The sequence below is a fragment of the Rhinolophus hipposideros genome (genome assembly GCF_964194185.1).
Source record: "Rhinolophus hipposideros genome assembly, chromosome: 6".
Lineage (NCBI taxonomy): Eukaryota > Metazoa > Chordata > Mammalia > Chiroptera > Rhinolophidae > Rhinolophus > Rhinolophus hipposideros.
Window position 1 is genome coordinate 17,326,886 of NC_138052.1, and position 16,154 is coordinate 17,343,039.

At 34.6% G+C, this 16,154-nt stretch overlaps 1 protein-coding gene across 8 annotated transcripts in view; it reads left to right on the top strand.

Annotated features, from left to right (window-relative positions):
* Positions 1–14,238, top strand: part of CCNT2 (cyclin T2) — a 41,721-nt gene extending 27,483 nt beyond the window's left edge. For 3 of the 8 annotated variants that reach the window (XM_081052612.1, XM_081052611.1, XM_081052614.1), the window contains 5 exons: positions 698–760; positions 3,937–3,982; positions 5,616–5,779; positions 9,870–9,940; positions 10,449–14,238. In XM_081052612.1, the coding sequence (XP_080908738.1) occupies positions 698–760; positions 3,937–3,982; positions 5,616–5,779; positions 9,870–9,940; positions 10,449–11,873 (1,769 nt within the window). In that variant the 3' untranslated portion in view covers positions 11,874–14,238. Of the gene's footprint in view, positions 1–697; positions 761–3,676; positions 3,813–3,936; positions 4,302–5,615; positions 5,780–9,869; positions 9,941–10,448 lie in introns of those variants that run through there. The other 5 variants (XM_081052615.1, XM_081052613.1, XR_013993574.1 and 2 more) reach the window with 4 other exon arrangements.
* Positions 14,239–16,154: the final 1,916 nt, after the last annotated feature.

Below are 16,154 nucleotides of genomic sequence, written 5' to 3' on the forward strand. Positions count from 1 at the left end.
TGACCGCCACATTTTTTGTAAAGGTAAAACCACAGCTCTTCCTCAGGGTTGACTGAACATTGAAAGCTTTTCAACCTTATGTCTTTGGTTGTAGAAACAGTGATTTAATGAATCTTGAGGCCTATAAGATTTACTTACCTTAATTTTATTTTATTATTGATGAAATGTAGTTATAAGCTAACCGGCTGGAACACTTTAAGGCATACTAAGAAAATAAAGGACTATGTCATTTAAAAGGTCATTTCTCATACAGTGACCCAAAGGTTATATTTATGAAAAATGTTATTTTCACAAAATCTTCTGAAAGAGTTGAAATACATTTAAGAAACATATTACATAGTTGAATCCCTGCTTAAACTACTGTGAGGAAGGCTTAATAATTGCATTTGTTATGATTTTAGTTTGTTTTTAACTTGAGGATAATCTCAAACTAATTGTAATTCAAAATTTTGAATGAATATTACCCTCTGACCTATAAAAAACTTTGATATCAATTTTCATAATTGGAACATTGTTTTTGAGAGGAAATGTTTTCTCATTGGAGGTATAAGGAGCATGTCAGTGATGAGAAAGTAACTTTCTTTGTCTTTGGATGTTTTAATGAAAAATACACATTTATGGTTGTGTGATGAATGGCATATCTCAGGCAAGTATTGTAGTGGTAAGTGATTGGGAAAAAAAGTACTTTTCATTTCAGGTTTTGAGATCACCATTGAGCACCCACACACAGATGTGGTGAAATGTACCCAGTTAGTAAGAGGTAAGTGATCTGTGAAACTTGTAAATTAAGCACGGTGTTAATGCTTTTTATTGTCTATCATTGATTTGAATGCTATTTTGTTCTTCTAGCCTCTTTGAATTTTATTAAAATGGGGGAAATGTCATTTTGAAGCATTAATTTTTCGTGTTATACATCTACCTATTCATCTACTTATATTTGTGGTTCTACCAGTTAATTAATTAGCTTCCTTAAACTTAGGCTAGAGTCTCAGTTCACTGAAAAATTGGAGGGCTTCCAAATATTTGTTCTCTCTCTACCTCTCCATTGTGCTATGCCAGTCCTATTTCAGTTACTATTTAAGATGTAGGCCATTAACACATAAGTGCAGAAAATAGTATTAATTTTTTATTTATGTCAAACTTTTATTGACTTCTTGAAAAGATTATACAGTATAAGAATTTGGCGCTAAGCCTCAAATTTTTCATATAAAACTTGCCTGCCTTAGCAGATTTGTCACTTTTGAAAACGTTTTGCTCATGTTCATTTGAACAAAATTGATTTGATATATTTTTCACAGTTCTTTAGCATTACCAAAAATTGTTTCCTTTTTGTGTATAATGGGGAAATAATTACATAGCATGGTAGCATGCAGTGTGTGATATGACTATTAAACCTTTTATAAACAGGAGTGGGAAATTCTTGTATTTTTTGCTTTACTGCTTTGTTACATTTTTCTGCTTTTGTTAATGAATCCTATGTATCTGTTGTCCTATCCCTAGAAATATTTTTTACACAGTTGCGTGTTGTTATACTACTTGTTACTTCAACTTTCCTGTTTCCCGCTGAAGTATTATGTACTAATAGCAAGCACTTGGAACCTTTTGTGTGCTTTTTTCTGTTATTTCCTTTTTGAAAATGAAATTTTGCAGTTCCATTCTTTTACCCCTAGACTTCTTTTAGGTTTAACAAAATGGGTAAGACTTTTGAAGGCCTTGTTTTATTTTTTAGTGTTTATCTAAATATTCTCACATTTTATTCATTCTAAATTGTATTCATTTTATAGCTAGGTAGGATTTTTATTGTTATGGCTACATTTAAAAAAAAAAAACCCAACCTGTTTAAAACCACAATGATTTTGTTAAGAACTGGACTTCTAAAAATGCCATTTATATTTTTTAGATCCTAATAGCACACGTTATCATTTGTAAACTAGAGCATACGTATAGTTCCTGTTTTTCGTGGTATGTGAATATACCTCATAGCACATTCTCATCCCCAGGATTACAGTGTAGTATAGTGTTGTATAGATAACTAGTGTGAATGTTGAATTAAGAAAAAAGAAGCAGAATAGTAGTTCTGTTTTCCTGAAAACGTGAAAGGGTAAACTGTTCTGTCAGAATAATGGAGACCCATATAGTTTGTTTTAAATTGAGCCTAATGAAGAAAGATATTGAAGGAAGATATTAGTACAGGTTAAAATATGTACTTTATTTTAGTAACAATGAACCTGGATTCATCTTAGTATTATTGAGAGATTTTAGCTTCTTTTAAATCTTTTGTCACAATTTGATATTTTTGTACATGTTCTATATCCAAAAAGCTAGAGGCATAAACACCGTTCATTTACAAAATTGAATAGTAAATTTTAAAACAATGCCAAAACTACAAATTTGAATATCATTTAAAGCAAAGTATTTAAATATGATTTTTATTGTTAATGTTTAAAGTGTGACTGATATTTAAATTTTAGTATAAATCTTATATATATGTTTAACCTCATTTTGTCTGATTAACCTTTCAAGTAACTATGGTATCTCACTCCATTTAAAAAATATTCTTTTGTTTGGTGTCTTTGTCTGCTCTGTTATAACTTTAAGCTAGCAAAAGAACATTTTCCCTACATTCTTCCTCTGTTGCACAATGAATGTTAATGTTATTGAATTTAGATGTATTCTGTGGTTAAAACTGCTATGGAAATTTAAAATTATTTTTACTTTTTCTACATATTTTGAGTCTTTTGTGGGGGAAGGGTAAATGGTTTGGTTTCTTCAAAGTCCTCCTCCATCCCAAGAGAAAACTGATATGCTACTTTGCTGCTGAATTGGCTAATGTAATTTTACAGGGACCTTTCACTTCTGTGATTTCTCCTTCCCTCCCCACCAGGAAAGAATGTCATACTTAAGTCACACTGCCTCCAAGACATCTGATGCTTTGACACTCTTCCTTAGCACAACTCTACTAAGCCCAAGTCCCTTTTTGTAAATCTTTATGTTATGATTCACATGGGGCAGCAGGGATTACAGGTCCTACGAATAAAAATAGGAGGGGGCAAGGAATTTGAGGCCTCTTAGAGAGGGGTGAGTTGAGGGGAACTGACCCTAGAGCAGGAGGGAAAGGTTTGTCAAGTGATTGTAAATGTAATTGGAAAGGGTGGGGGGAAACTAGCAAAGGCATCCCTGTTGGGAAGAATGAGAAGCAAAAGAAGGGAGCGGGGACTGTTTTCAATGTCTTAATTTCTATTTCAATTTTTGCTTTTCTGTTGCGGACCAGTGTTGAAGCATCCTGATTCCCTCTAGAGTACTCGCATCGTTTCTAAAGTTGTCGTTGATTAGATTCCTAATTAAAGAAAAATACAGTGGAGTTTCCTATATCTATGTCCTTATGATGTTTCTAGGTTGTTTATTCTCTGTTGATGCTTAGCATGATAAAAAAAACAAACGGAGCAATTGTGCTCTCTAGAGTTTGGGGTGGGGGTGGGGGTTTGTTTTGTTTTCTTTTGATGGAAATACTTAAACCAATTTAAATATGATGATTGAGGATTAAGTCTGGCAGGCAACTTTTTGTATTTTGTATTAGACTTCAAAATCTTTTCTTCTTCTTCTTCTTTTTTTTTTAAATCCAGGAGAATACTTTATTGCAACTTTTAGCTGACTAGATGCTTAACTTAGTAACAAGTTTAGCCCTTGTAACTGGCTAGCTAAAAGCAAATCGGCTTGTTTCTCAGATCTTTGGGGGATAGCAAGAAACATTTGAGTGAATGTTGTTGAAGATTTTCAGTAGTATAGAAAATGATGGCGCTCTTGTGATATTTGTAAGTAGTAAGTAAAATTTACTTTTTGTGTACACATCTTTGAAGTTTTTGTTGTGTTGAGAACTTTTTGATGGAAGCATGTTAAAGCTGATAGTTTTGTCTTCGTGTTTTTTTTTTCTTACAGCAAGCAAGGATTTGGCACAGACATCCTATTTCATGGCTACCAACAGGTTGTTATCCTGACCCTCTTTGTTGCACTGTTGTAGCACACTATAGCTTCCTTTAATGCAGGGCCCCCTCAATGTGTCTCTTACCCTTGTTGCAACAGGAGACTGGACCATCTACTGTGGTGGTACCTTCCTGTCTGCTTTGCGGTGTATTGTACAAGGGACTTTGGGCACAGAGGGGTTAAATGCACAATGTGAAGTGTAGTGGTGCTTTCTGATGACATATTCTCGATTTGTGAGTGCATAAGTCTAAAATTGGTAGCCTGAATAGCAGCTAAAGATTACAAAGAGCTAAACTTAACGTAGAAATTCGAGCAACTTGGTAAGTATAAAGCTATTTCTAGTTTACAATTATAGTTAAATGACAATTTTTAAAATTTCACATTGATCCAATCTTAACTTTAATCATAAAAGTATTTTTTAACAAATAATAAAGTTTATGTAACTTGGGGTTTTTTTCCAGATAATACCCACTAGTAGTAAATTAGAAGTAGCCAAGTTCTATCAGTGCCTGGATTTGCATAAGTACAATTTTTACTTTAAGAAAACTTTCTTTTCATTTTATATAAATAAAAAATGGTGTGGGTTGTGGTTGATCAATAAACATTTTCATCAGTTCGGAGACTGAAGTGGAACAATAGTTTTTAAAAGCCTTTAGTATCTAATATGAAATTTTGTTCTGTATTGATTATATTAATGTTCTAAATTTGGTTTTTAAATGGGTCATTGAGAAGGGCCTCAAACCAACTTTGATCCAATTTCTTGTGACATGTTAAGTTTCATTTAAAACTTTGGATTGGCAAATATCAATAGAGTTTCTTAGATATATGTTGGGATTTAACCTCTATCCTTAGGAATTCTGAACAAGAAAAAAAAAAACATTTAAGTTTAAAACTTTGTTTAGAAAAGGCTAGTTGTGACATGTTATATGCCCAGTATAGTAGAAGGAGAAGGGTAGTATTTCTGTAGTATTTAGCAACATTGGGACTTGAAGCTATTGAGCGAAAGGTAAGTTTTCTCTATGGCTTTGCTGAAAAGAAGACAGAGTTTACATAGATAAGTGTTAAAGTCCCTTTGATTTACTTGAGAATTATGTTTAAGCCACATCACATGGTAGAATCCCTGATTATAAAACAATGTTGAAATTACTTTGTCAATTTTACAGTCTTCTGCTTTTTCTTTATTTTTTTGCCATGAGTATGACCACAAAAAAAAGCCACAAAAAAGTTAAAGCTGTTACATTTGTATATAGTGATTATTGGAAATATAAGTATATTAAGTATATCTTCTGTTATAAAGAAATAAAAATACTTTGAATTTAGATATAAAAGCAAAATTTAGAAATGTTAATATTAGTATTAATATATTACTAAATATATTAATATTAATAGAATACTCTGGGAAGTAAGAGTATGGGGAATGTTTATAATCTATAGAGTTTTTAGTACTAGAATTTTATAACTATAGTGTTAGCTTTTAATTTAAATAAGATTTTGTACTCTAGACTTACAGAAGAAAACCTTCATAATTCTGTTTTTTTCTTTAATCTTACTGGTAAATGTTTGGTTTTTTTGTTTGTTTGTTTTACATATTTGAATTTATATGGCTCTTCATTTTCAAACCTGCTCCACAACAGTCTACATCTTACAACCTTCTGTCTTCAGTACAAACCAACAGTGATAGCATGTGTATGCATTCATTTGGCTTGCAAATGGTCCAATTGGGAGATTCCTGTGTCAACTGATGGAAAACATTGGTGGGAATATGTGGATCCTACAGTTACTTTAGAATTACTAGATGGTAAGTAAAGAAAATAAGTTTGTTTTTTTTTTATATTAAAAATACTTCTTTTTATTTGGGGAATATAGGTTTAAAAAATAGTGAATCTCAAATAGTGAATCCCATATGTTCATGGGATTCACTATGAACAATTATTAATTCTGGCCAATCCAACATCCTTCCTTCCCCTGTAGTTATTTTGATGCTCATCCCAGATATCATTTCATTTATTACTATTTCAGTTTGTATTTCAAAAGATTAAGACTTTAAAAACATAACTATAATTCCATTTGAACAATTTGGTAATAGAATTTAAAAGTAGATTACGTGATCAAATGAACAGGATGAAAATAAGGATTCATTAACCTAAAGAAAAAAAGTGAACATATATTAACCACCACTGAATATCTAAAGCCCTTTCGGGGTTTTTCAGACTTTTTAAAGTGTGCTAATTTCGTTGAGTTTAAAATAATGTAGACTCAAAGTCAGGTATTAGGTTATTATAGAAGATGTGAAGCAATGAGCTAAAGATGTTTTCTGGCTAACATTCCTTACTCTGTATAGTTCCACTGATAAAGTGTGTCATTGTTGCCTTAAATTGTTAAATGTGAATCAACATGGTTAATTGGGGGTGCAAGTACCATAGATTATGAACCTAGAATTTGGGGATCTCCTGATAAGAAATTTCTCAGATTCTTGGAAATTGAGACATTTTAACCTGATACTCTAGATTTCAGAAAGGAAATAGGTAACACTCTTACTTAACAGATACACCTAAATTTGTATGTTAGGTTTTCAGCTAATTCTTTTTGTGGGCTTTCCCCAGCTCCCTTCGCAAAATTGAAGCTAATGGGAAAAGAGGATTTACATCTGTTGCCACTAAGGACATGTATCACATACAGTGAGAGATCTCTGTGGCTTTGGAATGTGGTCTTCCAATAAAATCTTAGATGTTGCTTTAAAGGTCTGCACCCTTTTCTGTGAAGGGCTAAATAGTAACTATTTTAGTTTATGGGCTGTGCTGTCTCTGCAATTACACACCTCTGCCACTATAGCTAAAAAGCAGTCATGCAATTTGTAAATGAATGAGTGTGGCTGTGTTCCAGTAAAACTTTGTTTACAAAAACAGGATGCAGGTCATAGTTAGTCCACTGGCAATTTTGCCTACCCTTTTGGTAAAATAGGCTTCTTTGTTAGATCTTGATTTTCTGATTTTTTTCCCCCTCTGGAAACTTTCTCCCAGAGTGTGTATGTATGTATGTACGTACGTACGTACGTACATACATACATACATACATACATATATATATATATATATATATATATATATAGTGCTAAAGTTTGTGCGGAGCAGAAGGACATCTTTAGTGACCAGAAATGATATCTAAAAGCCCACAGTGTGTTGGCTGGGGCAGTGGGGTTCCCTGTTGTGCCCATCCTTGGAAAGTCTTTTGAGTATTTAAGGTTTGTAGTTGAAAAGTTTACTGTAAACGAAATCAAAAACAAAAGTGTTGTTTTTACAGAATAAATTTATTGGAATGTGTACTGGGAGTGAGTTTTAAAGTCACAAACAACTTAAATATTTACATAATGTGAGGTATTAATGTGATTCATACATTAAAGCAAAGTTTAACAGCAAAAAAAGATAAACCTGTAGGGGGCTTTTTTTCTTCTGTGACTTGAAGATTAGGTTATCTATGCCACCATCTAGTAGTCAGTAGATAAAGTAGGCATAATCTTAAGAAAAATAGTTTATATACATGGTACTAAAGTAAAGCTTACTGAAAAAATTTGCCTGTTCTCCTGCTCTTACGTTGTAGGTAAAGTTGGGTTGATTTTTTTTTTTTTGACAGACAGGGGTTACCTAAATACCCTCTGATTCCACTCTGAGAGGGGTCAAGTACATTATTCATTTGGAAAGCCACTGAATAGGAATCTTGGACATTTAACATATTAAAAATATCTACATATTACACCTGCAACTAATTTTTAAAGTCTACATAATATATAGCAGCCTTCTCTGCTTTGATTACAAAAGAAATACAGTAACAAAATTGAAAATAGATCTGAATTTTAGCATGGTTTCTGAAGTATCGATATACACTGAAATAATTCATTTAATGACCGTTTCAAAACATTTGCTCGTATTTGTTCTACCTATAAATTTTGTTTGTTTTGTGGGTTTTTTTATGATTAATAACAAACCCTCGTGTATTTTTTTTATATTTTGAATTTCTTCTGTATATTAGCTTTGAGGGAGAGAGGCCTCTATTTTAAGTATCATGCGTGCATGTAGTTTTTGTGCATGTAGTTAATTAGTTACATTAGTACTGATTATTTGACAGATTCTTTTTTTCCTCCACTATAAAATTTAAGAGTAGGATACTTGAGAAAGGAAAACCAAAGCTTGTATTTTATTCCAGTTGAGTACCAGGTATTGGACCAGAAACTTGATGTGCATTTAATCTTTGACAACCAAGCTGTTAAAGAAATTGAGTCAAACAATTTCTTGTTAATGTTGTGCCCCCAAGTATTATTTATCTGCTAGATTTATTAGTGTCCAAGTAGAAAAGGAGTCTTTTTTTCAAATGAGCAGGTGGTAGTGCAGGCATTTGTTTTTTTTCATCCTAACTGGGTCAAAAGCTCATGAAACTTTAGCAGGAGTTAGTTGTCACAACTTGTGGACACACATATAGTGATGCCAAGACTAATATTAATGTTTGTCTTAAGAGTTGCCAATAACTATATTAAGAACACTATTTTGGGGTAGAAAACTGTAATTCATAACTATGCCGCTTTGGAAAAGTGGGTCATCTCATTTTAATCCTAAATTTAAGGGAGAAAAACGATGTGAAAATATAACCAGGGTGGTTTATTAAGACTGTGTTTCCCCGAAAATAAGACCTAGCCGGACCCATCACCTCTAATGCATCTTTTGGAGCAAAAATTAATATAAGATCCGGTATTATGTCATATTATATCATATATTACTATATAAGACCCGGTCTTATAATAAAATAAGTAAAATATATTAATTTTTGCTCCAAAAGATGCATGAGAGCTGTTGGTCCGGCTAGGTCTTATTTTCAGGGAAACACGGTATGTTAATAGTGTTGATTGCTAGGAAGTTATGACATAGGTGGAGGAATGTTTTTCATTTAATATCAAAATAATTCTGAAATTAAAGAAATTGCAAAATAATACAGATATTCTGTATACGCTTCACCCACTTTCTCTAGTGTCAACATTTTATATATAATAATACGTGATTATCAAAACCAGGAAGTTAATATTGGTATAATACTAATAACCAAACTACAGATTTTACTCAGATCTCTCCAGTGTTTCTGTTCTAGGAGCACACATTCCATTTGGTTGACGTGCCCTTTAATCTCTTCGGATCTATGACAGTTTTTCAATCTTTTCCTTTTCTTTCATGTCCTTGACACTTTGAAGAATAATAGCTGTTTTATATTAATAGAATGTTTCTCAATTGGAGTTTTCTCATTATTAGATTGAAGTTACACAGTTTTTTTGGCAGGAATACCACAGAAACGGTTGTTCCCTACTCAGTACATCCTATCGGGTACATCATGTTGATGCGTCGTCGTATGGCTAGTAATGATAACCATGATACTTGGTTAAGGTGGTATCTGCCGGGTTTCTCCATTGTAAAGTTACTGTTTTCTCTTTGCGATTATTAATATCTTGAAGGTATGCAGGGGTTATATGAATATCCTTTTTTTCCTCAAACTTTTGCCCACTAATTTAAAAAGAATCTATTGATGGATCTTGCCTGCAACAATTATTACTATGGTGTTTGCCTAAAACAGATTTTCTGTTTGGGGGCAATTTTTTTTTAATGCTACCAAATTTCTGAGTAAGCGTGTAAAATCAGGTGTGGGGCAGGGGTTGATTTTCTTTTTTTAAAGGCTTCCTCTTTAAAAATACTCGTTCGGAGCTATGTCTACTTCTGTATATGCCAAAGTTGAATAGGAGGGTGATAGTGAAGTAGATGAACTCTTGAGGTCCCTTTTTAAAATTGCCCACTTAAAAGAAATTTAAATCCTAAAGGCACGTTCTAAGTTATACATTTACATTTTATTTTTAGAGCTAACACATGAGTTTCTACAAATATTGGAGAAAACGCCTAGTAGGTTGAAGAAGATTCGAAACTGGAGGGTAAGAGAATTGGTAGGGTTTAATAGAATAACAGTTTGCCATTTATCTAATTGTATAGCTAACCAGTTCAAAGTTTTGTGGTTAAATATTCTTATTTCCAGTATTCCTAGATAATTACAGTGTATCATAAGCTACATACACTCATAGTTTATTCAACTACTATATCCAATGGATTTTGCTAAGTACTTCATAAATTTCTTGTTTAATTCTCACAATGATGGAAATAATCTCCTCGTTTTGCAAATGGGGAAGTTAAAAGCCTAGACAAGTTAAATTTCTCAAATGGCTGGGCTAGAGTTTAACCTGTATCTAATTCTAAAATGAGTGCTTTCAGCTCTTTATAGCTGTCTTTTATGCCTATAAATAAAACATTTATTTACTGGCAATATAAAGCCTTGAACCTCAGTTGATTTCATTTCCATATATTTAATACAAAATTTTTGTAAGCAAAGAAATGTGTATTAAGGTCCTGTACTATCATTGCTTCTTTTGTTTTTTATTTCATTAGGCTAGTCAGGCAGCAGCTAGGAAACCAAAAGTAGATGGACAAGTATCAGAAACACCACTTCTTGGTTCATCTTTGGTCCAGAATTCCATTTTAGTAGATAGTGTTACTGGTGTGTCTACAAACCCAAGTTTTCAGAAACCATCCTCATCAGCATTCCCTACACCAGTATCCCTAAATTCGGGAAATATTTCTGTTCAAGACAGCCATACATCTGATAATTTGTCAATGCTAGCAACAGGAATGTCAAGTTCCTCATACAGTTTGTCATCACACCAAGAATGGCCTCAGCATCAGGAATCGGCAAGGACAGAACAGATATATTCACAGAAACAGGAGGCGTCTTTGTCTGGTAGCCAGTACATCAACTTCCAGCAGGGTCCTTCTATGTCGCTACATTCAGGATTACATCACAGGCCTGACAAAATTGCTGACCATGCTTCTGTTAAGCAAGAATATACTCATAAAGCAGGGAGCAGTAAACACCATGGACCCATTTCTGCTCCTGGAGTGATTCCTCAGAAAATGTCTCTAGATAAATATAGAGAAAAACGTAAGCTAGAAACCCTGGATCTGGATGTCCGGGATCATTCCATAGCTGCCCAGGTAGAACAGCCGCACAAGCACGTGCAGCCCCAGGCAGCCAGCAGCAGTTCTGTGACTTCTCCCATCAAAATGAAAATTCCCATCACAAATGCAGAAAAGCCTGAAAAATACTTGGCAGAGAAGAAGGAAAAAAGCGGATCTCTGAAATTACGGATTCCAATACCACCCACTGATAAAAGTGCCAGTAAAGAAGAACTGAAAATGAAGATCAGGGTTTCCTCCTCAGAAAGACACAGCTCTTCGGACGAAGGCAGTGGGAAGAGCAAGCACTCCAGCCCCCACGTCAGCCGAGAGCATAAGGAGAAGTACAAGGAACACCCCTCCAACCGCCACCACCCCAGCAGCCACAAGCACCCGCACGCGCACAGTGGCGGCAGCGGGGGTGGCGGTAAGCACGGTGCTGACGGACTGCCACCCCCTGTGCTGAGGAGTCCTGCTGGCCTGAGCAGTGATGGCATTGCCTCTAGTTCCAGCTCCTGCAGGAAGAAGCTGCATGTCAATGATGCGTCCCACAACCATCACTCCAAAATGAGCAAAAGTTCCAAAAGTTCAGGTAGTTCATCTAGTTCTTCCTCCTCTGTTAAGCAGTATCTATCCTCTCACAACTCTGTTTTTAACCATCCCTTACCCCCTCCTCCCCCTGTCACATACCAGGTGGGCTACGGACATCTCAGCACCCTCGTGAAACTGGACAAGAAGCCAGTGGAGAGCAACGGTCCTGATGTCAGTCACGAGTACAGCACAAACAGCCAGCATATGGACTACAAAGACACATTCGACATGCTGGACTCGCTGCTCAGTGCCCAAGGGATGAACATGTAACCCCGTGTTTAGGTCACGTTTTCCTTTCCTTTTTTAATTTAAACGTTGTTAGAATGGAATCCTCCTGATCTAGCAGTGGTAACACCTGCTGTTGCTGCCACTGTGTCAATATTTGTAAGTGCTGCTTTATTCTTCATTCTGAAAAGAAGAGATTATAGTAAACACGTCTTTATCTCCACATATGATAGTGTTATAAATACTGTAAACGCATGGAAGGTGCAAAACTCAGTATTTCTACAATTGCAGCTAAGAACATTAGGATGAATGGCTGGCTGCTTCTAGGAATATAAGATGCCTCAAGCATTTGTTATTTATAATTTGAATACTGTAGCTATGTTTTGTTGTTGCTTGGCTTTTGAATGAGTGTCATTGTTTTCTTTTGTGTATTTATACTTGTATGTATGATTTGCATGTTTCAGTGATAAAGGGATAAAACAGTATACTGAAAACTGTTTACAAGAAAGTGGAGAAAAATGTACATACATTTTTGTATGTTTAGATATTACCATAAATACTCAGGATTGGAGCTGCTTGTAAGTATAACAATATACAGAATAACTTTATTTGATCTTGTCAGAGTCCATCACTAATCTAAAGCAAAGGTGGCACTTTTTCATGTTAACCTTAAACTCTAGGCCTTACTGGACACCTCTGAAGAGGACACTTCACTACCAGGTTGGGTATGCAGTGCCTCAGAAGGTCACTTACACGGCGAGGCACTGAACTTCTGCCTTCAGAGGTTCTCACCAGATTGGCTGCTGAAATAGCCCCTAATTTTCTGAAGGCTTGAAGAGGGAGAAATAAAGTTTACATACTCTTGATGTGAAGTGCAGTGAAATGTTGGCTTGTCGCAGTACTATAGCAGAGCTGTTAATAAATGGTTATGTAGATGACTGTGATTTGAAAGCTGAATTCACAAAACTTAAATAGTGAAGAATTAGTAAGCTTTTTTAAGTAACTTTAACACTACATAGTTTAACAGTAAACAGGGATCACTTTGTCCTCTAGCATTCAGAATAACACCACATTCCTAAACATACTCCTCCCCTGAAGCGTGTTTGTGTGTGATGCCATATTTCTTTTTCAAGTAAATGCAGTCTTCCTTATAAAAATAAAACTAAACCTATTGCTCTCTCAGTTCTTTTATATTCCAAGAATAAATTTAAAAAGAAAACATTACTGTGCATTGTACCTGTATTTATAGCTTCTCAGGAAGCTCTAAGCAAAAAAGGTCATCCTCCATGTAAACAGCAGTTGGAGGTTTTACATTAGTTCACACATCTCAGTATATTCCTGTTGAGGTCACATTTGCACTGTCATCTGACTTAGGAATAAACGATAGACTTGGACTTGTTTAAAATTTCTTAACCATCAGTAATATGGTTCTGGTTTATGAGCGAGTCTTGAATTTATTCTGTGGTAAATCTTTGATCTGTTGAGTATCTTTGAGATGGGTTGAATTCAACATCTGTTGAACTGAAAGCTGTCTTAATTTTTCCTCTGTGTATATGAATTATTTTTGTTAAAAAGCCACTGATATGTGCACAATTGTAATTTTACTCAAATATGTTGCAGTTGTAAATATTAGAGAGTTTAATCTCATTCTCTACTTTTATTTAGCAATTACCTAATTTGTCAGTAGCTTTATAATTTTTTAATTGTTTATTATTTTGTCAATGTTATTTGAATTTAGGATACTAGGAGCCTCTTTCTAGAGACATTGCTTAGTTAGCGTGTCCTAACATTTGTTCTTGTCTTGCATAACTTTAGTAATCTTTGTCATTACGTGTAACTTTGTTCTGTATGGCATATTATTGTATCCACAAACATGATAATTTTGATACAGTTATACTTTGACAGTGGTACATAATCCAAGGACTAGTGTAGAATTATGCTGAGTGCAAAAATTAGGGAGGGAAGGGTTTTGTTCTTGGTAATTTAGATGTGAAACCTCTAAGGAGCAATCATGTGAAACTACATAGGGTGGTTGTGCTACTGTATAATTGGGGATGATAATACCAGGAATTTTAATAAGATTTTGTAAAGAATATCCAGAAAAGTAGTGAACTTATTTTCAGTATGACATAGAAAACAATGTGAATATTTAAGGTCTGTGACTATACTTAAACTTCACAAAGAATTTGCAGAATTGTTTTGAGATGTGGGAATAAAGGTAATTTTGTTGAATCTTCATTGGTGCTAATGATGGACAGTTAAAAAAGTAGCTAGTGTATATTGTTATGAGTCAGTACTTATTAGTACTTCCAAAATTGAATTTGAAATGCTATGTATTCACTTTTCACTCTGTAAATGTAAATCTTTACAATAACTTTATTTATTAAAGGGCAGCCAGTTGTAATTTTTACAGGATTGTGTGAGCTATTCGAACTCTTTAACCTCTGAGCAGGATATAAGCTTCCAAAATCACAACGGGGATAAATATGGAAGTCCTTTTTAAGTTTCATTCCCATTAAATGAAAACCCTTATAATTTATGTTACCATGAATTTGCTTCAGCCATCTCATTTGCATAAAATAGTTCATCAGCCTGGTCCCAATAGGCTCAACCAAAGAAAAAGACTCCAGTGAATGGACATTATTACTGAGTCTTCTTGTAAGTAGCCATAAGTAAACCAAAATAGTATCATCAGATTTAGGTATGAAATTCCACATGTGCAAAGTACTGTTAAGGTGATACATTTTTGATGAGATTTTTTAAAATATTTGAAATATTAAAAAGCATTATCTTTTAAACAGCCTATAAAAGAGTGATTCATTTTTTAGTTGTGCTTTCCCTAGATCACAGATCTGTTACCTTTATGCAGAAGCACATTGCATAGATAGAGTTTACTTCTACCTCTTTCAACTAATTTTCCAATATTGAGCTGTGCCCCCTAAATATTTGCCTTAGCTACCTTAAAATATATTTTCAGAACCAAAGCGAGGGAGTACCTTTTCACAGAAATATTGGAGGCCTACTTGACAAGACTGGCAGGTACTATCCTTTATTGGGTAAGACTGCAAAATGTCCTAGATCCTTTTTCTTGTTTAACCTGAGGTTCATTGTTGTTGCAGGTATTTAAATACTGAAAAGTCATTTAGTCACCCCTGGGTTTATCTTTGAATGTATTTAAGATGCATCTTGCTCTTTCTCTATGCAGTTCATTCTGATTAGAGGTCTTAGGAGTCACAGCTTCTACCATGATACATGGTTTCATGCAGAATTTCATGAGGCGTGCTTGCAATTACTTGAACCAACAGATTACAGTTATGTTTAAAAACCTTCAAAGCCAAAAGTTTTTCTGAAAGAGTTTACTGAGCAATATGCTGGCCTGAGTAAGAACCCGATATGGAGCATGCGGTCTACACCACCCGCAGCAGGGCTGGGTGAAGAAGACAGACGTGGCTGCCGCCCCGGGATTGGCGGGGCTGTTTTATACAATGAGTTTGGAGAAGAAAGACGTAAGCCTTTTTGAAAGAATTTACATTGGCTGTGGTTAAATAGGGGTGGGGAAGGTGAAGCGGGGACAGTTCTGGGATAGGTACATAGGCTGAAAAAGTATTTGCGCTTTTGGATTGGTTATGGGCCACAGTCTGGAATGTTCATGTGTAAACTGGATGAGGTGTCAACTGATGATCGGCTGTTTCCCTAGATAATCAGAGAAACAGCCACCTGGAAGTTAATTCAGAGTTTCAACATACATTCAGGCATGTGAGCAGCCTTGTTGGGTTCGGACCAGAGCTCTGTTAACTGATTAATTTCTCCTGTCTCCCACCCACCCTCTGGCCTGCTATTAATTTAATTTAGGACATCTCAGAATTTTTCTCTTGTCAGTAGGCTACCTTAATTTTGTCCTGTCTTACCCCTTTGAAACTACAGAAATGACTACTTGAGATCTATTTTAGGTCACCAAATTAATTTTTTTTTCTGCATGCTTTTCTTTTAAAGCATTTTAAACATAATTTTTTGTTATATTAAATTGCTGGGTTTTATCCTTAACAAATCTTAAAAATAAACCACCGCTTATATATGCATGACTATTGTGTACTCTTTAGGTATACTTGGTCGGTTAGGTATTTTACGGTTTTGCATTAACTGTGGAAATAAGTAAGGATTTTTTTTTTTAACATGATAATATCTGTAACGGAAGATGGTTTTATTCCCAAGATACCTCACTATTTCCAAATGTTACCTAACAAAAAGTAATGGTTTCTCACCTACTACCTTGCTGAAATTGCTAGGCAATTTTTAAGATGTCTTTGCTGAGAAAAATTTGAGAGC